Source organism: Nansenia antarctica, assembly GCF_963989245.1.
Source record: "Nansenia antarctica genome assembly, chromosome: 5".
NCBI classification, from domain to species: Eukaryota; Metazoa; Chordata; class Actinopteri; order Argentiniformes; family Microstomatidae; genus Nansenia; species Nansenia antarctica.
The window spans coordinates 63,818,743-63,843,659 of record NC_137690.1 but is presented as its reverse complement, the minus strand read 5'-3'; the positions used below and the strand labels follow the sequence as shown (position 1 = coordinate 63,843,659).

General features: G+C 44.3%; 4 protein-coding genes across 4 annotated transcripts in view; 2 read left to right on the top strand and 2 right to left on the bottom strand.

Moving 5' to 3' along the window:
* Positions 1–3,389, bottom strand: gpd1c (glycerol-3-phosphate dehydrogenase 1c; the record flags this gene model as incomplete). Its single annotated transcript, XM_080532330.1, has 8 exons — positions 3,306–3,389; positions 2,897–3,074; positions 1,824–1,964; positions 1,416–1,554; positions 816–928; positions 489–722; positions 246–352; positions 1–97 (listed from the first exon to the last, which is right to left on the bottom strand). The coding sequence occupies exons 1-8, from the start codon at positions 3,344–3,346 to the stop codon at positions 1–3; spliced, it is 1,050 nt and encodes a 349-aa protein (XP_080388456.1). The 5' UTR covers positions 3,347–3,389.
* A 1,126-nt stretch (positions 3,390–4,515) lies between these two features.
* On the top strand, positions 4,516–12,848 carry LOC308157447 (oxysterol-binding protein-related protein 11-like; the record flags this gene model as incomplete). Its single annotated transcript, XM_080531001.1, has 13 exons — positions 4,516–4,637; positions 4,958–5,026; positions 5,189–5,364; positions 6,038–6,117; positions 6,490–6,675; positions 6,942–7,140; positions 8,368–8,510; positions 8,841–8,981; positions 9,346–9,805; positions 9,919–10,105; positions 10,295–10,477; positions 10,680–10,833; positions 11,038–12,848. The coding sequence occupies 13 exons, from the start codon at positions 4,516–4,518 to the stop codon at positions 11,092–11,094; spliced, it is 2,157 nt and encodes a 718-aa protein (XP_080387127.1). The 3' UTR covers positions 11,095–12,848.
* Positions 12,849–13,199: 351 nt separating this feature from the next.
* On the top strand, positions 13,200–19,373 carry LOC308157086 (sorting nexin-4-like; the record flags this gene model as incomplete). Its single annotated transcript, XM_080530565.1, has 14 exons — positions 13,200–13,289; positions 14,044–14,168; positions 14,275–14,413; positions 14,514–14,663; positions 14,788–14,835; positions 15,688–15,743; positions 16,082–16,154; positions 16,242–16,303; positions 16,448–16,513; positions 17,421–17,510; positions 17,680–17,779; positions 17,913–18,058; positions 18,216–18,330; positions 18,487–19,373. 14 exons carry the CDS (start codon positions 13,200–13,202, stop codon positions 18,532–18,534), a joined length of 1,308 nt encoding a protein of 435 aa, XP_080386691.1. The 3' UTR covers positions 18,535–19,373.
* Positions 19,374–23,379: 4,006 nt separating this feature from the next.
* The window catches only part of unc80 (unc-80 homolog (C. elegans)), a gene marked incomplete at both ends in the record, with an annotated part of 44,971 nt that continues 43,433 nt past the window's right edge, over positions 23,380–24,917 (bottom strand). The window contains 3 exon segments of the mRNA XM_080531829.1: positions 23,380–23,796; positions 23,907–24,100; positions 24,751–24,862. Of these exon segments, the coding sequence (XP_080387955.1) occupies positions 23,380–23,796; positions 23,907–24,100; positions 24,751–24,862 (723 nt within the window).

The following is a 24,917-nucleotide window of genomic DNA, read 5'->3' as shown; positions in this document are numbered from 1 at the left end:
TCAAATGTGCTCAGGATGGTTCTGCAGACAGGTGATGAAGTCCTGCACAGCTTTGCCCTGAAAGCAGATCTTATACACCGCAGAGAACAGCGGAAACCTACACGAAAAATGAAACACTTATTCCAACTGCAGCATGTAGCATGTTACATTTGTTACACACACACACATTTGTAGCGATAAGAAAACAAGTGAGAGTGTGGAAATTCATTCACAGACATAATATGAGGCTGGAGGAGCGTACTCACTTGTCGACCATGTCTCTCTTCATTAGAATCTTGAACACCTCAGCAGAGGTTTGTGGACCCTGTAGCTTCTGGCCATTGAGCATCTCTGCCTCGAGCTCTTCAATAGACTGGAAGGACAAGGACAAGGACACACACAAACACACAATGTTCTTTTGTTTCAAAAACATTTACAATTATTTAATTTATTATTTCAAAAACATATTCGATATTACACCTCTCAGTGTTAACGTGTGTTCGGCTCACCTTTGAGGATCTGGCAAAGGCCTCTGCCACTTTGCGGTTGCGTCCTCCGTAGCAGGTAGTGATGAGGTCGGCCACGCCGCAGCTCTCCAGGAAGGTGACAGAGCTCACCTCTCCCTTACAGAAGAGTTTGGTGAAAGCCACCATCTCCATAAGCCCCAGTCTGATCACAGCCGCCTTAGTGTTGTCCCCAAAGCCCAGGCCGTCACAGAACCCTGCGCCCACTGCTACTATGTTCTGCCAGGGTAAAATCATGAATGTGCAGTTTTCAAGTCATAGTTTGGAGAAAATAAAAAAGACTTTGAACAATAAACCATAAAGTCTCTGTACCTTGAGGGCACCACAGAGCTCCACTGTGTCACTCTCCTGCACCACGGTGATCCGGAAGTTGGGAGTCTGCAGGAGCTCTTTGAAGATGTGACCGTTTGCTTCATTCTTGGCCCCTGTTTCGGTTGTGATTTAATTACTTTTGATTTAGATGTTCTATGCCATAAGATGGGTACTGCCTGATGTGTGATTGTGTGTAGCATTTCTCTATTGTTTCTTGTTCTGCTATGTATATGTATGTATTTAATATTTGTTTTGGGTGTTTCCTGTCTCATGAACACATGTTCACACATGTTTTTGTAGTCCACTAAATCTAAGACTACAATTCCCTTGATGCTTGGTCACTAGGACATTTTTGACACCGGTGCATTGGCTAAATCAAGTGATGTTGTTCGAAAAACCACTGCATTCACTACTTTATGCCTGAAGAAGGTCTATGACCGAAAGCTTGCAATAAATAACGTTTTTTTGCACAGTGTTTGAGTGTGCGGATGCTGTTATATTGCACGGTTGTGATTTAATCAAATCCATTTAGCAATAGTGGGTGGTTAATCAGCAGTTAGAATTTATTTGTAGTTATTTTTTATACACGACACATCTTACCAATGGTGGTTTCACAGAACTTCTCATCTGCCACCTCGTTGGCGATGTTGGCACCCATCAAAACGCTGACCTCGATTTCCAGTTTCTCTCTGATAATGTCAGAGATGAGTTTTAGACCCTCCGGGCCTTCATCGATACCCTGAAAGAGGAGCAGTTAAGATCATGAGCTCCTAAGCCTTCTCTCATGTCAAATGCAGTAACCACCATTTGGGTGATTGAATTATATTAAACGCTATTTGAGCTCTGCTGCTGGTTACATAACGACATCATAGCCATGAAAAGTTAGTATAGCTGGGAATGTCTTACTTACTAAAGGAGGGGTCAGTGACAGTGTTAGATAGTGGTATAAGAGTCATGTCAGACATGAAAGTTGTTGAACAATGGTTTTCCCCTGGTGCCTAAGCTTACTTTTATGAGGGATATCCCAATGGTTCCCTCTGTGATATGAGGTTTCATCTGATCACACAGCTTCCCAATAAACTGATGCGGAATGACAAAGATCAGCACATGTGCCCCTTTAACTGCGTCTGTGATTTCGGGAATGGCAACCTGGTGAGGTGAAAAGACACAGAACATGAGATACACAAACTTTTCAGTTGTCTCTTACAGTTCACGCCTGGTGTTACTACTGTGTTACCATGCCTTATTCAAGTATTGTGTCGATCTACAAACTGAACAATTTCTCAATTATGTATAGATTTTTTGCACAGATCCAAGAAGTTTAATGTATAGCCTACACAGAACACAATAAGTTGTAGGCACTCATCTTAGCCTATTAGTGTATATGTTACGGTACATGTGGGAAAACTAGGGTTAGGGTTAGGTGCTACGTCGACTTGGTACATGCTGGCATGTCTAACCCTAACCCTAATCCTAACCCTAACCCTACCCCTAACCCCAACCCTAACCTTAACCGTAGCACCCTAGCACCTAACCCTAACCCTAGTTTTCCCACATGTACCGTAACATATATACCTGATTCTACTTCATCAAAAGATTTCCCAATTACACAATCCACAGAAAGTCATTTATAAACTCAATGATTAGTTAAACCCTCCTGTCGTGTTCGTTTCTTGCCCCTTACAGGTGTTCCCGGTCAAATGTGACCGGTCTAAACTGCTCTGACATTAACACAAAAACGACTAGCGGTTGTCTCAGACTAGCGGTTAACATGAAAAACTGCAGTGAATATACAAACAATAGACACTTAAAATGTAACGGTTGTGGATGTATGGGTGTGTATGGGGATGTTTTCCATCTGATGGATGAACATAATCTAGGGTTATCTCATTCATTTCCTGGTGATCAGCAATTTTTACATGTGCAAATGCCTAGTGAGGAGGATATCATAAGGCCTTGAGGCAATCAAATGTAAAAACACAATATTTATGATTGATGAAAGTTAGTAAATCGGTCAGATTTGACCCGAACACGACAGGAGAGCTTAATCATATGATGATATACCAAAGAGAATTACCTACCACATTTTTGGGCAGCTTGTGACCTGGTAGATATTTGACGTTCTCGTGCTCTGTATTAATGATTTCTGTCAACTTTTTGCCATCGATCATCTCTTCATAAACCCACATGTTTACAATCGGGTCAAACCTATTAGATCCTTTCGCATTGTGCCCAATGATTTTGGCAATGGCAGAGCCCCTGAGAAGTGACAAGAACATGGAATAAATACAATGATGGATAATACGAAGGTATGTGTCAATAACACACAAGCATTAAACATAATTCTGTTTTTATTCGATTTTTTTCCTCTCTCGATGTTTGTGAGCGTCAAAGCTTCAGAAAGCCTCGCCTGTCTATCACTGATCGTGGGGGCTTGTGTTGTGTGAGATTCGGATTTGTAAAGTAAAGAAAATCCTTGTAAAGAATTACCAGTTTCCAGATCCCACGATGCACACTTTCTTTCCAGGCATTTTTGAAGGTTGTCAGGCACGATCATTCACTGAAAGATTTCAATATCGTCCAGATATAACTTCCTCATACGCCCTTCTCCTATTATATTGAGGGCATTACTCCATAGTGAGCTCCACCCTTTCCCCCTAAACTACCTGTTGATACAAGAAGGGAATGATACAGGTAAGCTTGGGTGTGCCCAAGAACTTCCCATGACAAGTTACCTAATCTATTGAATTAATCTGGTTTTGATTGATTTAGTTTTAGTTGTTTAATAATGTGTTAATCTTTCTAATCATGCATGGCTGTTATAGCCTACTAAATTAAAGGTACATTGGCTACATGGAATGTTTTTGAGGGGTAGTTTCATTCACTCAGAGGCTTCTTTCTCATCTAAATGTGGATCATCAGTCTACTAAACGTAGGATAATAACGGATGGAAATGCGATGTTACAATTCGTGACGATAGAATTATACGGTTCTATCTCCATTTTTGTCAAAATTGAGTTTTTTACATAATCTGATCCATTCAGTGTTTATTAATGCCTGTGTGGTGTTATTTTTAAAATGTTGACATTTTTGAGTTAGTAATTCATAAAATACTAAGGTTCCATCTCACAGAACATAATGGAATGCAAAAAACTTTGACGCTCAATATCTCTGAACTACCCTAAACGGAGATAGAACCTTATAATTCTAAACTCACGAATTCCCATAACATTAAGCTTTTTAGAACGCGGAAGTGTGTGCATGGATCACATGACCCCCCCCCCCTGCATCTCGTCGCGTCACGATGAGGAGGGGAGGTCTGTTAGCGATGGATCATGTCAATACCACAGCTAGCAAGAAGCTATAATACCACTAGTGCGATGGATTCTCTGATCGGTCGAGGTTTAGATCGCTAACTTTATGTCCGTCAGAAACGATCTGATCTGTGTTTCCTTTAAGCCTTTGTCAGTCATGTCGCTACAAGATAGATCTCTCTCTAGGGCCTTCAAATAGTGAGGAAATCCTAGATCGCTAGTGTGTGTGGTGGCTAGCTTAACGTTAGCTGTCACGCTATAGCCAGAGTCAATAGCATCGCTTACCTTGGCCGAGAAGTACTAGTCGTTTTCCAGAGGATCTATTTGAGTAGTCAACGTTAGCTGACAACCTTAGCTAACTCACTAGGTTTGTTAAGACAATGACTATGCAAGGGGACACTACTACTGCGATCAGGATCTCTGACAATGAAGGGAAACTGGAGGTGGTCTATCCGGGGTCCAGGACTCCCACTCCTGGCAGGGGCAGCTCGAAAGGCTGGCAGTACAGGTATGAGGGGGTCTGATCTGATGATCATATCACTAGCTAGACATGCCAGCTTTTCCCTATGTTGGCTACCAGATCGTTTGCTTGTTTGGCATCTAGTGCAACAACACATAAGGATAGTTAGTTAGGATAGTCTGTCTGTGTAACAGTAGCTCCCAATAAGCTCCCCCAACCCAACAACGTCAAGTTGCTTGAGTGAGCTTTGTCCACCCCCGATTAGTTAGTTGGTTCATATCTATGTGTGTTAACTTAAGCTGGTCAACTTTACTTACTTGGCTGTCAAACTCACACAACGGCGTTTTTCTCTCTACACTCATTTTTAGCGATCACATGGAAAACATAGATGGCTACTTGATGAAATATACCAACCTGGTGACAGGATGGCAATACAGGTGAGTAGGTTTAACCTGACTGTGTGTCTGTGTCTCTTGAGTGTAGGCTATATCATTGTGCCCAAATCGATGAATGCTAGCTAGCACTGCACTGGTGTTGTTAAACATCATAATTGTGATCATCATACTGAAATGACTGAATATTCTGGCTGCCCCATATAGGTTCTTTGTCCTTAACAATGAAGCTGGTTTACTGGAGTACTTTGTAAATGAGCAGTCAAGGCCTCAGAAGCCTCGCGGGACGCTCCCCTTGGCAGGGGCAGTCATATCCCCCAGTGATGAGGACTCCCACACCTTCACTGTCAACGCCATCAGCGGGGAACAATACAAGCTCAGAGGTAGGCATGTCTTAGCGGCCTATACTGAACCTCTGTTCCTCACCTTCATGTTACCTTCCCTTACTCACCACTGTTGTCCAGCCATGTTAAGTGTATATTTCGGGAACAAGGTTGTTGTAAATGCATCAGTCACTTAAAGGGCCAATCTGGGATTCAAACAGAACTCCACTTTTTGGGGGGTAATCTGCGGAGAGATAGGACTGGAGAAATGTAACCACTCTTAAAAGACGGAACTATGGACCGAAAATTCCAAATTCCAAATGATAGTTTTCACATGTTTTGAAGCTATTCAGTGTTTCAATGACATTATTGACAAACGATAGGGAGAGGCGGCTATACGTAACAAATGGGAACCCATAATACCACGCCCCTCGCAAAGTACCCCAAACATATCCTCACCGTTCTCTTAAACATGACATTAATGTTGTTTCACCGCAAGCCTGCTATGTTTTGAATGAAATCAAAGCACACCGTTGGGCGTCGGCTAACTGCCGCCATGGATGTTAAAATAGACCTAACCAATCATGTTAAATCAAGAAAGTAAGTCAAACCACTAATCATGTATTGATTTGGACGTGTAGTCATTATCCTCTGGCCAAGAGGGATAACGTGCAGCAGTCCAGGCAGAGATGCACTTGGGTGAGCTTTAACGATCTCTCTGCTATGTTCTCAGCCACCGATGCCAAAGAGAGACAACACTGGGTGAGCAGGCTGCAGATCTGCACACAGCACCACACCGAGGCCATAGGGAAGGTAAGGACTGACCCTGAGTCATTATTCCGACAGAGATGTGGTTGTACAGTAACAGTACTTGGTAACACATTTGTACCAGTCATCTAGCCTTATGGCCAAGAGCAGCCTAGATTTGACCCTTTTGTGACCCCCCTTTCGTTACGACCGGATTTACCTAACACTCTCTATCGGGCCGTGAAACAGTGATGAGAGGACAAACCGGATGCGATACTAACAGTTACATAAATGATGTTACCCTAGATATCCAAGATGATTCCAACCGTTGAAAATGTAATTTTCCCCTACTTGCTGTCACAGGTGGCCTAGTGTGAGTGAACTAGGGCACACCATATGACATTCATTCGTATCCGGGTTGTGTGTTTTTTTGCTCAGAGCAACCCGCCACCGAAGTCTCGCAGCTACTCTATGGCCTCCCAGGGCAGTGCTAGCTCCCCCACGTCCCAGCGAAGACCCAGCCAGAACGCAGCATCTTTCTTCAGCCTCAATCAGATCCACAAAGGCTCTCTTTACTCCAGTAAGAGGTCCCTGCTGCCAGACCATCTGCTTGATGCCAGAGAGGTAAGAACGGGGAACATTGGCCACGAATTACCACATCAACGAAAAAAGAAGTGTTCCTAACAATGCATGGAACCATTCAACCAAGGAGCAGCCGGCACTGGATCGGTAGTTTCAAACCATTTGAACTTTACTTTAAACTCTACCATCAAAACTACCACTCTTTGCACTGTTTGGACAGGACCTTGTTTTCTCTTATTTAGATTGTTGAAAGTATATGTGCTCATTCTCGATGTCTTGACATTCCGGTTCTTCTCGCTCCTCTCCAGATGATGAACCAGGCCCAGGGGCAGCACAGAGACCTGATCCAGACCATCGAGGGCCTGCCTCCAGCCCAGGGCCTCTCCCCCCTGGACCAGGACCTTCTCATGCTCAAGGCCACCTCCATGGCCACCATGAACTGCCTCAACGATTGCCTCAACATCCTGCAGCTACAGCAGGTGGCCCGCCAAAGAAGCTGCCTAGGAGGTCAGTCTGCCTGGGATGGACAGTGGGTGTGCTAGTGGTGCTAGTGACCGGTTGTTCATGGAATATACTCTTGGATACAGTGTAGATTAGCTAAAAAAGGAGGGGGGGGGGGCGATTTGATCATGCGCAATGTTTAGAAGTTTGCACAGTTTTGACATTTTCTGCATACTGAAATTAGGACTCGGTTGTATTTACAACCAGTGGTTATATGTTCCAGGCTTGAGTTTCCTAAGCAAGCGGAATGTGGAAAATGTGATTAGAAGTTGTTGTGTTCTCATTGACCCACTTCTTAACGATATGATCTTACTCGTGGAAATGTCAGCACTTCATAATGATATGATGTTACTCGTGGTCATTTAAGCACGGTGTGAATTAAGGGTGTTTATTTTCTCAGAGAGGATTTAGTACCAGACGTGTATAATAGGGTGGTGAATGTATACCCACAAATCATGGGAATGTATATGTACACCCAAGTCAAATGTACGGCCTCTGTCGCAAAAAGCCGACGGTGGAATTATGCTCCATAATTGATGAGGAACCGTACCTATTCTTACATGGCGTCTAGAGAGTAACCAGATCTACGATTGGGGGTAACTACGTAAAATGTTCAACAGCTCGCCCAATTAACGTCCAGCCTTTTATTTTGCCCCGCAGAGTATCACTGTACTGGTGCATGTTTATATTTGAAGCGAGAGAGGTGTAACAGATGTAATGTCTACTGATAACTTCACCCCTTATTTATTTATCTTCAAAGAATGCGAATTAGGAAATTGTCCTGGTTGCGGTCCCTAGGTCAACACGGGAGATCACGTTACCGAGCATGTATATTTCATTAGGCCGAGGACGCGATGGATCCCAGGGACGACCTATCAGACAAGGCTGTTAAGTATCGTGGGCAAGGCTAATTTGAAGTGGCCTTGCCTCTCACTAAACATACATACAAATGCCCCCGCGGAGCGCCGATAGTTTTCCTCCAATCAGGCGGTGTGGACGTTTCCTGTTGGTGGGGCCCTAAGCGTATCCTGATACTCTCCTTGTATCGGGGGGATCGGGTTGCTGTCCTGTGGTCTCTCGGACAACTGTCTAGGGAATAATCCATCCAGCCGTGTGTGACTGTGTGTGTGTTTTGAATGCTGCTCGCTGCGGCCGGTCTGTTTGGGAGTGTTTCTCGGGGTGTCTCTCGGGGTAGTATGAGTACCTCTGAGCATGCTGTCTCGTGCGCCGCAGGGCCCACCATCGAGTGGCTGGAGCCCAAGCTGCCCGACATCCTGAAGAACGGCAGCAGCCTGTCCAGCTTCACAGGGGGGGACGAGCAGCTGGAGGGAAGTCGCCTGGAGCTCACCAGCACAGAGCCCTGCAACTCGTCTGGGGTAAAAGTCACTTAGAGCCACTAGTGTCTGGCAGCTTCCGAACGAGTCTCACTCGGTTGGTCTCGGTTCTGCTTTGTTGTATTCATTTCCTGAGCAGTAATCGGTATTCATACTTTTACTTAAAAAGTTGTTTAAAGTGATATCTTTTAACATTTTGGAGTATATATAGGAGTATTGTATTGTCGTTACCGATTGCCGTTCGATAATGATTTCTCAGGAAGACACCGTGAATGTCACCACTTCTCCGTGTTTTCATCCGTCATTTTGTCCATTGTCAAGGGAAAGGGTTAGACCTTCTCGGGTTAAATGTTTTTCATGTGTCACGGTTAGGAGCAGGAGGACATCGACGGGGAGGATGAGGTGGAGGATTCCTTCACGGACAAGGAGGAGGAGCTGGGGGTGGTGGAGGAGGAGCGCAGTGTCATCCTACACCTGCTCTCGCAGCTCAAGCTGGGCATGGACCTCACGCGGGTAGGTCCATTTCCATACCGCTGCCCCTGGGGCCTGAGACACGGCCTGAAACCTCAGCTCAGTCTATACGGTTGCCTAGTGTTCTTCCTCCTTTGCCTCTTATTTAATCTGTCACGGTCATTGGCCGGGTCTGAACGGCTTGATCACAGACCCGGGAACTCAGTGAACACTACAGTCACTCGCTACTGGAGTACGCTACTATCTATATGATAGTACAGTACCATTCAAAAGTTTGGACACAAGTTTGGACACACTTTCCCAGCTCGTCATGTGTTCTAGAAAGACATCCAACCGCCAGCCCTTTTGCCAGTGTAGGTTGTCGGTGGTGAGTGAGATGTTAGGAACGGTAGCTTTGTCTCCACAGGTGGTGCTGCCCACCTTCATCCTGGAGAAGCGCTCTCTGCTGGAGATGTACGCTGACTTCATGTCCCACCCGGACGTCTTCGTGGCCATCACAGACGGCACCAGCCCGGAGGACCGCATGGTGCGCTTCGTCGAGTATTACCTCACTTCCTTCCACGAGGGCCGCAAGGGGGCCATCGCCAAGAAGCCCTACAACCCCATCATCGGAGAGACCTTCCACTGCTCCTGGAAGGTCCCCAGGTCTTCTTCTGAGCAGGCCAATGAGCAGCCCCCCTCCCCCCAGGAAAGCCCCCAGGCCTCGGACTACCAGGTGCGCTTTGTGGCGGAGCAGGTGTCCCACCACCCCCCGGTGTCGGGTTTCTACGCCGAGTGCCAGGAGAGACGGATGTGTGTGAACACTCACGTGTGGACCAAGAGCAAGTTCATGGGCATGTCCATCGGGGTCTCCATGATTGGCGAAGGTAGGCGTCTTAAGCTTCCTAGATATGGTCAGTCTTGTCGGGGGCCGTTATTGTACATTGATTTGTAATCATGCAGTGTGTCTGAACTCTGGTGGATCGACCTTGTCTTCTAGGTTGTTTGTACCTGCTGGAGCACGACGAGGAGTACACCTTCACCCTGCCCTGCGCGTACGCACGCTCCATCCTCACGGTGCCCTGGGTGGAGCTGGGCGGGAAGGTCAACGTCAACTGCGCCAAGACGGGCTACTCCGCAGTCATCACCTTTCAGACCAAGCCCTTTTACGGAGGCAAGCTGCACAAGTGAGTGAGCGAGCCTCTGGGGCAATGCTGTTCTGTTCTCAGTAGTTTTGTTTGTTTTAAGCAGGTATGTCTTTTGCGTACATAATAGCGCAGAACCGGTTTGGTCCGTTCCCTTTGGGCTTGGTTTTGAGTCTTCAGTCTTGAGACTTCAACAAAGACATGATTGCCTGCTCTCGTGTTTTGCCGCAGGGTGACGGCGGAAGTGAAGCACAACGCTACCAACGCCGTGGTGTGCCGCGTGCAGGGGGAGTGGAACGGCGCCTTAGAGTTCATCTACAGCAACGGAGACACACGCGTGGTGGACGTCACCAAGCTCCCTGTCACCAAGAAACGTGTCCGCCCCAACGACAAACAAGGACCAAACGAATCCAGGTCAGTCAAGACAGACGTTCACCCTAAAACAAGCAGATAATAATAATAATTATAATAATATTGAGTGTGTTTTGTTTGTGTTGCGCTCCTCTTATACCCAGCGTACTTCGCAGGTCAAGCAGATAATTACAATCGATATCTGTCTTAACACTCCTTAGTTCTTCATGGCAGCAAACGAGGCTATTGTTTCTGTGGGTTTCAGGCGCCTGTGGCAGCATGTGACCGACTCTCTACGTCAGAAGGACATCGAGAAGGCCACGGAACACAAGAGGATCCTGGAGGAGAGACAGAGGACAGAGGAGAGGCACCGCACTGAGACAGAAACTCCATGGAGGACCAGACACTTTGAGAGTGAGGTACGTCATTGCCCAGCAGCCACTGATCTGCACCAACCTTAAATGTTATTCTGATATTCTGCAAAAAAAAAACGGGTCAATGAATGTAATGTAATTATGTCAGGTAATTGCGATGCTTGCGCTTCTGAAAGATTGTTGGAAGAGTGCCATGTCGCGTGATTTACTTGATGCCTAATGCTTTCTGTTTTTGCTTTTCTTTGCCAGGGTGATGGCTGGATGTACCACAAACCACTGTGGAAAACTCCTGCTCTCAAATCTTAGTCTTGCTGGTCAGTGACATTGTTAGATTAGTCTAGCCACAGACTGTGTCCCCTCTCTTTTGGTGTGTGTTTGTATGTATGTGTGCGTGTGGGGCTGTTTTGAAACGGTTGAGGCAAAGCATGACCTCCACTTCCATGCATATGGATACAGCAGATAGGGGCAGATATCATGGGACAGCAGGCACTCTTTAATCTCACACAATGTACAGCGAACCTCGAGGTTTTGTACTGTTAATCACTTTTGTATAATCAAAGCTGAATGAGGACGTTCTTGTACAGATCAAAGGTACTCTATTTACGCAGCCTTAAAATTGTCTGATGACTGATGCTCCTATTTGGGTTACGTTTTCGAGAGAGAGAGAGAAGACATTAGAAGTACATGACCATTATATTATGACATCAAAAACTGGACAAAAAAAAACTGTACTATGGGAGATTATTGTCAAGGCCTGACCACATTCCCATGTTACGGCTTCTAGATACTTTAATTTGTAGTGATGAGTATGGGAGCAAAGTAACACTATACCGAATTACATTACGTCATTTACTCAAACATCTCTGTATTTGGATGACGTATTGATCTGGAATGATTTACACGGTTAGTATGGCATGATGCAGTGGTCGACTTAAACTGACATGTACTGTATTTGAATGATCAGGCCCCCATAAAGTGAATGCATTTATTGTAACGAGATGTCTGTGATTTGTGGTAAAGAACCAATTGGTGCTGTTTCAGCCCAGGTAGGATATTCACCTTCCTTGCTTGAGGATTTACAAATGGAAAGAAGCATTCTCATATGCATGATGAGCAAGGTCTTTTTGTTCACCTTGTGTACTGAAAAGTATTATACTCTACTGTCTCCATTCCACACATTTGTAAATGTTTATTATTAAAGCTTTTAACCAAATTAGTTTGTTTTCTTATGCAAACAGATGTTATATAATTTTGTTTTTTGTTTTGGGGGGGGGGGGGGGGCTTATCCCCAGCCGATTTGTCAAATCATCACTGTTTTCCGTTTTTGTAGATTTCTTTAAAGAGCTGAAGGACATTACTCCCTCTTGTGTTATTCTTTTGTTTCTTTTCTCTTTTTGTTTCAAAGTTATGATCAAATGCCCCGTTACCCCTAAAAGTATGTAATCCACAGGAATTGAGATTTTCACCCTTTGACGTGCAGATGGCAGAGGAGTTGTTTAAGCATGGATATGTTGATTGATTTTCATTGATAAGCTACTCTCTCCACATGGTGGTGCCTTAAGCAATCTCTCCCTCTGTGTGTTGTCTTCCAGCTCAAGAGTATAGAATTTCCCTCTGTCTTAATTCCCTGTTTTGCCCCAATACCCCTTACAGCTATGAATGATGCAATAGCATATATTATATGTAAATATTGTTATATTTTGGTATTTATGTTGCACCCTGTTCTGAAGTGTGTGTGTGTGTGTGTGTGTGTGTGTGTGTGTGTGTGTGTGTGTGTGTGTGTGTGTGTGTGTGTGTGTGTGTGTGTGTGTGTGTGTGTGTGTGTGTGTGTGTGTGTGTGTGTGTGTGTGTGTGTGTGTGTGTGTGTGTGGCGCGCGTGTCTGTGAGTGAGTGAGTGTGTGAGTGTGTGTGTGTGTGTGTGTGTCCAGTGTACCCCAGAGTGATGACACACATTGACCTGGTTTTGGACTCTTCTGATTGTCTTGCTAACCTGTGATATGCACTGACATTGAAGGAATCATGACACTCTTTGTAGACTAGACATGTGTGATAATGAATGATTAAATAAACTGCGTATCAATTGCGTACTGTGTTTCAAGAGTTATTATTTCATTCATGAATAATACAAATTAGGAATATGCCTCTACTGCAATACAGAACTTCTAATGTAGGCAATCGTATGATTCATAATAATAGAATATAAATACTGTTATTAATACCAGACGGGAAATGTGTTTTACTGCCGGGACAGTAACAAACACATTATGACACGTAACTTTTTGTTTTGTCTTATGATCAAAAAGTGGTTTGTCACCGACAACAAAAGTGATGATTAAGGGGAAACGAAGCCAAATAAAATAAAGCGTCATGGACTGCGCATGCGCCGTAGCGACAACAACAGCGGAATAAGGATGGCGGATGGTGGAAGTGAAGAGTCAGCGGAGGCTGGGGGAGATAAGGAACTCACCACCACAGAGTTGGAGAATAACAAAAACAACACGGTAATGCAAATTGTCGACGAAGACAAAGTGTTGCCCCAAAGAATCGCCATGAAATAGAAATAGCGACTTTTAACAGATCTGTCTGTTTTGTCCAGGGAGCTGCTTTGATGATGTTGGGGTTGGTTGGTTTACTACCGGGGTTGATGATTGATCTCATGTGATTTGCACGATCGGAGCTGAAAGTCATGCTGCTTGCAGTCATTGTGATCACGCTGTACATAATTATAAGCCTCCGACGCATTGGACCCTACGAGCAGCTTGTGCGTGTTATTGAGCACCAGATTTCGACACTATTATAACACTACCGTGCGCATACGTGGCTGCTCGGGATATATTCGTCCAGCAGCCAGCATCCCCTCCGTGACGACACGAGACATGACATGTCGATTCTTGACACCCCAAAGATCAAGTCTGATGTGCTTCGAATGTGGCAGGGCTCCCAAGTCTCACGCATTTGGCGTGAGACACACGGGTTGAAATGGGGCGTGTGAACGGGTTGAAATGCGTGTGTCTCACGCCCAATGCGTGAGACTTGAGAGCCCCGAGTTACTTGTTATACATGGACAAATAGCCTACTTCTAACATTGTGATCTCATGATTGTGATGACTGGCAGGCAGCATGTTCCACTCTGCAGCTTATTCCATTTCGATGGGTGTAGGACTACTAGCCGATATGATACAATCAGATCAGATCTTAACAGGAGGATGCACTTACCATAGCAGTGTGTGTGTAATGCTTTATGGTTTCGTTCAGATGGTTGAGGAGGGGTCGACTCTGTTGCGGAGGATGGAGATCAGCGTGGCCGAGGCAGAGAAAAGAACTGGGAAAAACACTGTGAACATGCAAGAGACGTTCACAGTGTACCTCATTGAAACCAGGTGTGTGAGACCATGCACTTCTAAAATCACTGCATGTGTGACAGGGGTAAATACTTTTGCTATGTGTGGTGTATGCGACTTAAGACACATGTCCATCTCTTCTTAGACCAATGGATGCCATAACAGAAGGCCACAACCCAGCCCCCGACTCTCTGTGGAGGAGATACAGTGAATTTGAGCTGCTCCGAAATTACTTATTAGTCACTTATGCATTTATCGTTGTGCCTCCTTTGCCAGAGAAGAGGGTAAGTTCAAACCTGGCCACATCTTATGTCCATAGTCCTACAGTACTCACGAGCAGAGCAAAGTGGTTGGACCATAATTTCTCTTTTCTGTTGTATGCAGGCAGAATTTGTTTGGCACAAGCTGTCTGCAGACAATATGGACCCAGACTTTGTGGAGAGGCGCCGGGTTGGACTGGAGAACTTCCTGCTTCGTGTGGCTTCCCACCCGGTCCTCTCCAATGACAAGATCCTTTACCACTTCCTGACCAAGGTACAGCACTACACCAACTCAGTCAGCCAACAAGACCTTGGTTTTTGTAATAGGTTTTTCAGAAGGCTTTCATTGAGATGGTAGTGTCCTGACTGTCCTCACACTTTTCCTCTCCTGTTGCCAGGAAAACGGATGGAGGGACGTGGTCTATGAGACGGGATTTCAGGCCAAGGTATTTCAGTGGCACTTGAAGCTTTATGGACTGGATATCTCACCATACTTTTTATATGTGTGGTGGCCTGGGAAAACCCTTCACATGGTGGCATTTTGACATTTCCATTTTTTATATTTCCATAAATTAGAAGTTCTCAGCTATTCATAACTGGTTGAATGACTGAGATAGCCCTTTATTTTAAAAAGTTATGAGCATTTTAATGTAGCATGTCAAAAAAAGTGAAAGGGGAGAAATCCTCCCCTTTCTCCTCCGGGTCGGGGGAGGAGCCTATGCAGATCGGCCGGTCTCGTTTGTCTGCTTGTGATGCGGTGGTAGTCTGCTCGCCTCGTCGGTATGCGAGGGACAGATCCATTTGTGTGTCTTCTAGTTAAGATTTTATTACTTTATGCTTATTGTGAGCATCAGTAAACTGGCAATAACACAGGTGGAAGTATCGTCTCTCCTTTCGCTCATGTGTGCGTGCGTTGCTTAACTGAGAATGAGACACGTTCAACGTGATGTTGTTTCGCTAGCAAACTACCCGCCACAAAAACATCAAAATAAGTACTTTCTCTTTTGTTTTCTTAAAATGTTTATTCACCATAATGTAGTATGGAGTTCAAAGTACTAGAATACCACATAATATCAAAATCGCCAAAATCGCGATTTCCATCTATATTTGCTCTTTGCCACGAACGAACGCCAGCGACATCCGACGGGTTTTCCCAGGCCACCACACATATGTTCATAATATTCTGATTTTTTTGGCAAGAATCTATATCCATTTGTATCCAATAGAGTTGTGTGCATTGGTTGAATTAGATTTTATACTGTAAATACTTTCTACTCAAAGTTTGTTCTTGTTTGTAGGCCGACTCGAGGCTGAAAGCTCTGAGCGCCACGTTCCGGGTGAGAAATCCAGACAAGTAGGTCACTCAGTCATTTATTTTATTTATTAGTTGACATTTGTTTAAGGGACAATGGACAGTCATTGATTCTCCCTGAATTAGCTGGGTAGCTAAGTTGCATCAGCGGTCCCTGGGCAGGTAAATCCACAGGGGAAATACAGCCTCGGATGTTATAATAAACAATTTAAAACAGAACTGCAGGACATAAAAGGATCACACAAATCAAATGTACACTTACACCTAAGAGCTGGATTCAATTGGATTAGAGGACCTTCCTATGAGAGGCCATGATTCTAGAGTCGAACCCATTTGATTGATGTTCTGTCCGTCTCTTTTCTGTCCACCCGTCCGCCTAGACGGTTCACCGAGATGAAACACTACAGCGACGAGCTTCAGTCTCTCACCTCCCAGCTGCTCAGAGTGCGAGCGGTAAGTCCACTCGTAATTACGACTCTTAAATCACAGCCTCACGTCTAGGTGTTCGTTGACTCTTCATCTCCTCGTCTGTTTATCCAGAGAGTAGCAGACAGGCTCTATGGTGTTTACAAAGTCCATGGGAACTATGGGAGAGTCTTCAGGTACAGTAGGAGTCAACACAAACTGATTTTCTACATGAATACCAAAGGCTTAAAAAAAATGCTGTTTCTCACCAGGTTGACATTATCACTGGATGCTGTTTTGGGGCCGGCCGACTGAACGTTCTGTGTTTTGTTGTGTGACAGTGAGTGGAGTGCCATAGAGAGAGAGATGGGAGATGGACTACAGAGTGCTGGCCACCACATGGATGCGTGAGTGTTCATTGAGCACCAGAGAATAGGGCTGGGCAAACGATCAACATTTCTTTTTCGATAATCGCAAGAATTAACGATCAATTATCGATTAATCGATAAGCTTTTTTTCATTAAAACATTTTTTAAAAAATAGGGCAGAAATAACAAGCATGTTTTCCTTGGGGAAAACTTTATTTGTGTTGCTATTGCACACATTCATTCACATTCAAACTAGACACTACAGTCAGATAACAATCCTCTTCAACAAGGCAGTGAGTAGCCTAAATTGTTTAACTTAAAAACACATTTTACGTTATAAATAAAAATATAGAAAATAAGTAACTCACCATAGGAGCAATAAAAAAACAGTTACCGGTACTCACAAATAGGAGGATGACTGAAAACGTTAGTGTCCTTAAAAAAATAAAAAAATAATGATTATCGAGCAAAATATTTTGTGATCGACCAAGATCCTTATCGATCAATTATCGATCGTCGATCATTGATGCCCACCCCTACCAGAGAATGAACACCAAGCCCACTGCAGCTCTCTGACTGTAACACACAAATACACCTGGAGACATCTTGCTTTTATTTTGACGTGACGTTGTTTGTCCGCACAACCCCCAACGCACTCTTTACACAACATGCTTCTCGGAATATTCAGTACCCTCCACCAGCTGTTTAGATTACACTTCTTTTGGCATTTGAATGAATGAATGAATGAATGAATGAATGGACTTTATTGTCATTGCTACAGTACAGGTACCAAACAACGACATTTAGGAGGGGTGGCTCCCCTGGTGTTAGGAAAGGGATTTTTTATTTTTTTATTTTTTTAAATCACAAGAAGGGAAGGAGCTGGTTTACATAAATACATTTAGAATTCTGGAATCCAGAAAACAAGCCTTCATCCTGTTCACAGGTATGCCGCCTCAGTCGATGACATCTTGGAGGAAGAGGAGCACTATGCAGACCAACTGAAGGAGTACCTGTTTTATGCTGAAGCCCTACGGTAAGTCTTGGCAGTTGGCACAGATAATGGCCAGCAGTAGGGAACACAAACCCTGTCCTCATATCAGGTAGAGGACAGTATGTCCCGCTTCAATTTGTTTTCCGGAGGTCTAAATATACAGTCAATTTATTTAGGCTAATCGTACTGTACACCTGCTGTTTCCCTGCAGGGCTGTATGCAGGAAGCACGAACTGACCCAGTTTGAACTTGAGATGGAATCCTCAGACCTCATATCCAAGAAACAACAGCGCGAAGAGCTAGCCACAGGGGTAGGTCTCAACAGCACTGGATTAGACTGGGCATTTTTTACATGACCTGTAGCCATGTATGTTGTCAGTAAATCCCTCCAAGTGAAGGACTATGTCTGTTAAAGGCCCCCCGTCCTCTATTGTCTGTCCCCAGATTGTGCGGACGTTCTCCTTCAAAGGGATGACCAATAAGCTGTTTGGCCAGGAGACCCCAGAGCAACGAGAGGCCAAGCTCAAGCTCCTAGAGGAGCAGATCGTCGAGGGCGACGAGATCGTCAAAGAGAAAACAGTCGAGTCCGAGTGAGTTCACCTGCTCCCTCTCCTTTTGTTCAGAACACAAATCACTACAACCGTGTCACCTATCTCCATGCGTCTGGACCAACGGTGTAGTGTGGCTCAAGGCCCAGGTTGAGTGGCTGTTGATTTTTTTCTTTCTGTACGTGTACCGTGTCTGCAGAGAGTATGTGAAGGGCGCATGGGTGGACATGCAGCGCTTTAAGGAGCAGAAGGACAGGGATCTGAGGGAGGCCTTGATCAGCTACGCCGTCATGCAGATCAGCATGTGTAAGAAGGTGAGTCATCATAAGCTGGGGGTCTGAGTGCTCCAGGGGACTACCACTTAAGTGTTAGTCAAAATACATGTTAAATGTCAGCGTCAACGGCGGAGGTTGTTACATGCTGATTGATTGCTGATACGCTGTTGTGTCGGTGTCTTCTTACTTTTCTAGGGGATTCAAGTCTGGACCAATGCCAAAGAATGTTTCCACAAGATGTGAGGTTGTGGCCATAGGAGTACCAGGTCAGCAGAAACGTAGAAGACTAGCACAACAGCCTCCACCTTCGGGTAGACAAGAACCACAAGAGGGCGATAAAGGCAGCTGGTGGAAAACCCAAGATGATTCTATTTTCTAAGATTAAGAAGATAAGGCACAAAACAAATCAAATCCTCTGGTCTTCATTTTTGTTTTTGTAGGAGTAACGGTTCTGGTTGTTGTGTGGAGAGAGAGTGAACTACAGTAACCATCTCTCATCAGTGGGTGATTTCACTTTAGTTCTTTTAGTACTCTCATCCTGTCAACCACTGATGTAAAATCCTGCTTACTACTACTGCTGTACTGTATGAAGATGATTGAACAATGATCTGATTGTGCCTCATCACCCGGTGTCCCTGTGGTTTTATAATACAGCGTCTGAAGTGAAAGAGTGACACCAATTGAATAGTAAAAATGAGTTGCATTAATCCCAGTAATTCTGATTTGTAACAGAAAGTGTATCTCTCTCTAATCCTCTCCTCCCTTCTTGGCTAAAGCACATACAGTAATATCAGAATGTCTCCACAGATCAAGGATATGTCACATTGATATTATACACCTGGTGTGTCTATGTAAATATTAAGTTAATATAAACATATTCATCGCTTATTGAACATCTGTTTTATTTGTTGGATAATGCCAAATGTTAACGCTCTAATTTTATGTTTTCTCTTTTCTCTATATCAGTGCATTTATTAATAAAGCTCCTATTTATATATTCTATCTTGCAGTAATATGGCATTTTAAGATCACTTATTTGATCATCACCCATGTAGTTTACATAATTAAATACATTTGAAAGATTTGAGTTCTACTGAAGCAGCAGTTATACTGCAATGTTCATTCAGATGTAGTTACGGTTTGAAATTATTTTGTCGTTTAGTGTCGTGTTTTTCTTGTCTTGCAGTTGCTTTTCAGACTAACTGTTTATTTACAGTACAGTTAAAACAGTGGGTTCAAGATAATACAGACAGTAAATAGACAAATCATGTCCGAGAACAGAAAGAATGTTGTAAACAACAATACCCATTTATTTTCAGATATTCCATAAATATTTTTGATATAGCTATATTTTGAGATAGATCAAGCACACAGAGGACAAGACAATAATTTGAAATATAGAATATATTATACACACTATATTTCAGGGGCACCCAGACTGCCAAAATATACACACAGTATATTGTGATGGCCCTATGATTTTATGGGGGTATCTTTCTCATGAAGTACTGTAAGATTATTCTTATGGACAATTACAAACAGAGAAATATCTATATTTTAGACATTTCAGAATAGTTCACATCTCCACGTCATGGGAAGGATTTTGAGGTAAACGTAAAATTTGTATCGCTAGTTTATAGAATGGCTATTCCTAGTCATGCATACATTGATAAATCTATGGCTCCAGCTATTCCCCCATAACATTTAACAATTGTTGTGTAATTATGAACAATAATACATTAAAAGCTACATTCAATAATAATGAACACCATCAATGTACAAAACCTCCACAATACATTACTCACAAGGTAGCATAAGCTACAGATGAGTTGGACATGAGCTGTGTATAATGCAAATTAAATACAAATTATGATGACATGAAATGGAAATAAAATAATTACTTAATCTGCAAGTGCTGGCCTTTTCCCTCCTTAAAATATATTCTAAATCCAACACATGATGATGTTCATACCAGTACAATAGACTGATGTTCATACCAGCACAATAGACTTATATTTTTCCATAATAAATGATAATGGACGATGTAATGGACATAAACATCTAAAACAATTACTGTCAGTCTGATACAGAACAATGTAGAGCACATCAACGGTGCTCTGCACAACACTATATTTCCCTTGGTAGGGAGACTGCATATGACTTTGGAACGTATGACTATGAATCAATACTGGGTCATAATGACTGTGTTGTGAATGCTGAAACATGGAGGGCTAATTCATAAAAGGACCACGGTGGTAAATTCACCAACATGTACTTTCAACATCCAGATTAAATAGCATACTTTGCAACCTCTTACGTCTTGTTTTCCAGTCTGAAGTTTCATGTCTCTAAACTTTGTGGTCACTTCACCAAATTGCAAAAAAGTTTTATGGATAACCCCCCCATGTTTTACAATGACAACCTCCCAGAATGCACCTGCACAGAACAACTCAGCAGCAGAGAATGTTGGCACTACACATATAAATACAGACCGTCAGCACTGTGTCTAAGAGTTGGGATTTAATTATTATTTAAAAAATATATAAACTTAGACAACTAGAATATTGAAGCCATATTCCTTTATGATATATCCCAGTCTGAGACACTGGCCCACTCTGCACTGTAGGACTTTAGACCACATGAACAAAAGCAGACCACATAAACAAAAGCAGTCAAGGACAGAAGACTCACAGTGCAACGCCACAAGTGTGATATGGCACCTATCAATCATAAATGCCTCCTCACCAATGGCATCAGGCATAGGTAGATATGAGATCATCAGGAAAAACTAAGTTCTTCCTTCTACATACAATGTGTAGTTAACTGCGTCTAATGATCATTAACCACCGTCTGACCCATCATCAGCGTTCCACTGATCACGACAAATCTGATAGATGTTAACAGACAGACATTCAGTAGATTGCAGCGTGCCCCTCTCAGGTTTGGACTGTGTCCCCTATGGCACATACTACTGTGTCAAACCCAAATGGCACATAGACTGTAGGACCTAAATCAGGGAACAGAACATTACACAGTATAAGGGCCTTCTCATTTCCTAGATTTAAGGCATGGGTAGAACAAGGAGGTAAATACTATAACCTACACACTTGAAATCAGAGGAATCATGTTGCCACAATGTTTTAGTTCCCAAAGACAACTGTACGCGACACAGACAACTCTTTAACAGCATACTGTATTGTGTTGGCACAATGCTCGAATTCGGTTTCCATCATCGGGTAAATATTGTGTAACCCAATACAGTACAATACTGGCAATCATAAGCCATCATTACTGCAGAGGTTATACAAAATGCAATGTCTTTGGTTACACATAAATTATTGGGTTTTGTTATTCCGAGCGGACAATTCTTCGAACTGAACAAGACCATTTCCTTGATCACCAGAACGTATTGCACCACAAACGTGTTGGAGCTTTTTCAGTTCCACCCTAAAGAACACCTTTGTATCCAACAAACACACTTTGTGCTGATTGTCAATTAATCATCCAAACTACAACAGCTGAGGATAGAGGAGGTGAGTGAATCAGTATCACTAGGTACGCTGTGTTTACTGCTAATATTATTATTATTATTATTATTATTATTATTATTATTATTAATAATAATACTTTAAATAGATAAATATGTCATTAACCAGGATGAAAGAACCTCACATGGTTGCCATCTCTGGAACAATGCCATGGTGATATTATGGTGATTATTTTTGATTCAATGTCACTTAAAGTGTTCACTCAAAGTCCATATACGTTTAAGGTTTCTCTGATGTACTATATATTGACCATGATAAATGCGAAATCTCTCTATATACAATACTTTGATGTTGTGTATTAAGCACACAACATTTTTATTTTATCTTTATAAATACATTCAATTTCACTTTCCGAATTTAAATAGGATAAAATTCAATATATACTATTATAACGTACAGCTATTACACATCGGCGTTCTTGAGTGAACTGTTTGACCTCATTGTAAACAGTTCAGGAGGGGAGGGGGACCTCCAGGCTGGCAGATGTCTGTCTGTAGTATCTCTTACTTTCTTATTAGAAACATGACCTGATGGGATGAGATGTGGGTGTTTAGATGTGGGTTTGACAGTGTTTAAATGTGGGGGTGATAGTGTTTAGATGTGGGGGTTTGAGAGTGTTTAGACGTGGGGGATGATGACTTAAGGGCTCTGCACACAGCGTGCGATTTCTGTTGCGCATCAACGTTCCATTTTGAAGTTTGAATGGAAGTCTATGAGAACATCGCATTTACCCACACACGGCCCCGATTTTAATCGCACGGCGAACATTCGATTCCATTCATTTTGAATGGGACAAAGCAGTGCGACAAAACTCGCACGCCGTGTGCTTTGTCCCATTCAAAATGAATGGAATCGAATGTTCGCCGTGCGATTAAAATCGGGGCCGTGTGTGGGTAAATGCGATGTTCTCATAGACTTCCATTCAAACTTCAAAATGGAACGTTGACGTGCAACAGAAATCGCACGCTGTGTGCAGAGCCCTTTAGTGTTCCATTAGGCTCATGGAAATCGTATGGCAAAGGGAACAGAGAGGGGGAGAGAGAGAGAGAGAGGGAGAGAGAGGAGAGAGAGAGTGTGAAGGACGGGGCCTGAGGAGAACATCAGCCCAGATAGAACCAGAGCCAGAATATCAGGCCATGCTAAATGTGACGACAGCTGTTGAAACCGGGAACAAGTCGCCAACCAATCCAAATGTTACTCTTGTTGACTCTTATTTGGAAAAATGCTAAACAATTTCAATGTTGCCGGAAATCAATGACACACTCGCTAGTCAAGCCAAAACACTGCAATGCAATGGATTCGGTGAGCAATCCCCACTACTCTACACTAACTAGGTAGTAGTGGGGATTACTCACCGAATCCATTGCACTGGAATATTTTGGCTCGACCAGCGTGTGTGTCATCCAAATTCATCCAAATTATTTCGGAATAAAACTCTGAATGGTCTGTCGGCTGCCGACTTGTTCCCGGTTTCACCAGCTGCTGTCACATATGACAGACAGACAAAAGCCGTAGCTGTTCATGATTGAAGCTGTATTTCTCAGACGTGGGACTCATCCAGGTCCAGGTCGACGGGGGAGAGGGGCAGGAGGAAGCGGCGGGGTGAGGAGTGGCGGGGTGTGCGGCGGGGGGACAGCAGGGGGGCCAGGAGGGGGTTCTCCGTGCCGCTGTCCTCGCTGATGTGGAGCAGCGTGTCGCTGTGCTGCAGGAGGGACGTCGTCTCCTCGTCCTCGGGACTCTCTCGGATCTGGGACGGCCCCGGGTGATGAGCCGGGGTCCCCAGGAATGAAGGGAGGGGGGGAGGCAGCGGAGAGCAGGTGCGCGAGAGGGGCAGCGGAGAGCAGGAGCGAGAGGGGGGAGTCGGGGTGGAGGCGCGAGAGATGGAGGCGGGAGGGGAGAGGCTGCTCCGGAGACCCCACTGTTCTCTCTTCTCCTTGCTGTCGGTGGCCGAAGGCAACTACGGGTAAGGAGTGAAAAGGTCGATATTACAGGTCTTTTGAAATAAAATAAAACATCCATTCAGCACCCCCCCCCCCCCCTCTCTCTCTCTCTCTCTCCCAGTCTTACCAGTGTGTTGGCAGGGCTGTGGAGGTCAGCCGTGACCGTGGCTGAGGTGCCTGAGGCAGGGGACACTGGGGGAGCCGGGCTGGTCTTCTTGCCCTCAGAGGGGGCATCAGTACCGGTAGCGGTGGGGGGCTTCGCTACCGCCCCATGTTGAGTCTCAGTGAAGGTGACCGACCTCTTCTGGTCCCCTTGCGCCGCTGAGGAGAGAGACACAACCACAGTCATCATACTCAGCACAACGCCCCCCTCTAGTGGCCTGCTAACACATCACACCACAGCCAGGGGAGGGGGAGGGAGGGGAAACAGGAGGAGGGGGGGCGGGGGGAGGGGGGCGGGGGGGATGCAAGACAGACATGCAGAGCGCCGCGTCGGGTGAGGTTTCAGAGAGGGGCCGTTACGTTGCAAGGGGAAAGGTAGGCGTCTCACCTTCACAGTCCAATAAAGTTTCTTTATTCGAAACGAGACATAAACAGAACAGAATGAAGAGTCAGTCATTGGGGTTGAGAGGGACAGGGACCATTAAAGGGGGGAGAGACACACATTGGAACAGAGACAGTTGTGTGAATGAGAAGGATCGGTTCATGTCACTTCAAGTCAGCACACAGTGCCAGGAGGAGCTATCAGATTTACAAAGAGCTACAGAGGCCAATGAATTTGAACTTCAGTGTGCTTGATCTGAAGTGGGGGGTAAGTTTGCCTGTACAGACACACATGCTCTCTGACCCACACACAAACACACTCTCTCACTCACTCACTCTCTCACTCTCTCACTCACTCACTCACTCACCCACCCACACACCCACACACCCACACCCACACACGCACGCACACACATGCACATTGTTACCCAATGGTTTGTTCTTAGGCTGGACGCTCCTGCGTGTGGTTGAGAGTCTGGCTCCAGAGCGACTCCGCGGCTCATTCGAGCTCTTTGTAATGGACAGCAGGGGGCGCCGCAACTGCATTGAAAGACGACCCATCACATTAAAACTGCTTATATACACAAAGGTAGTA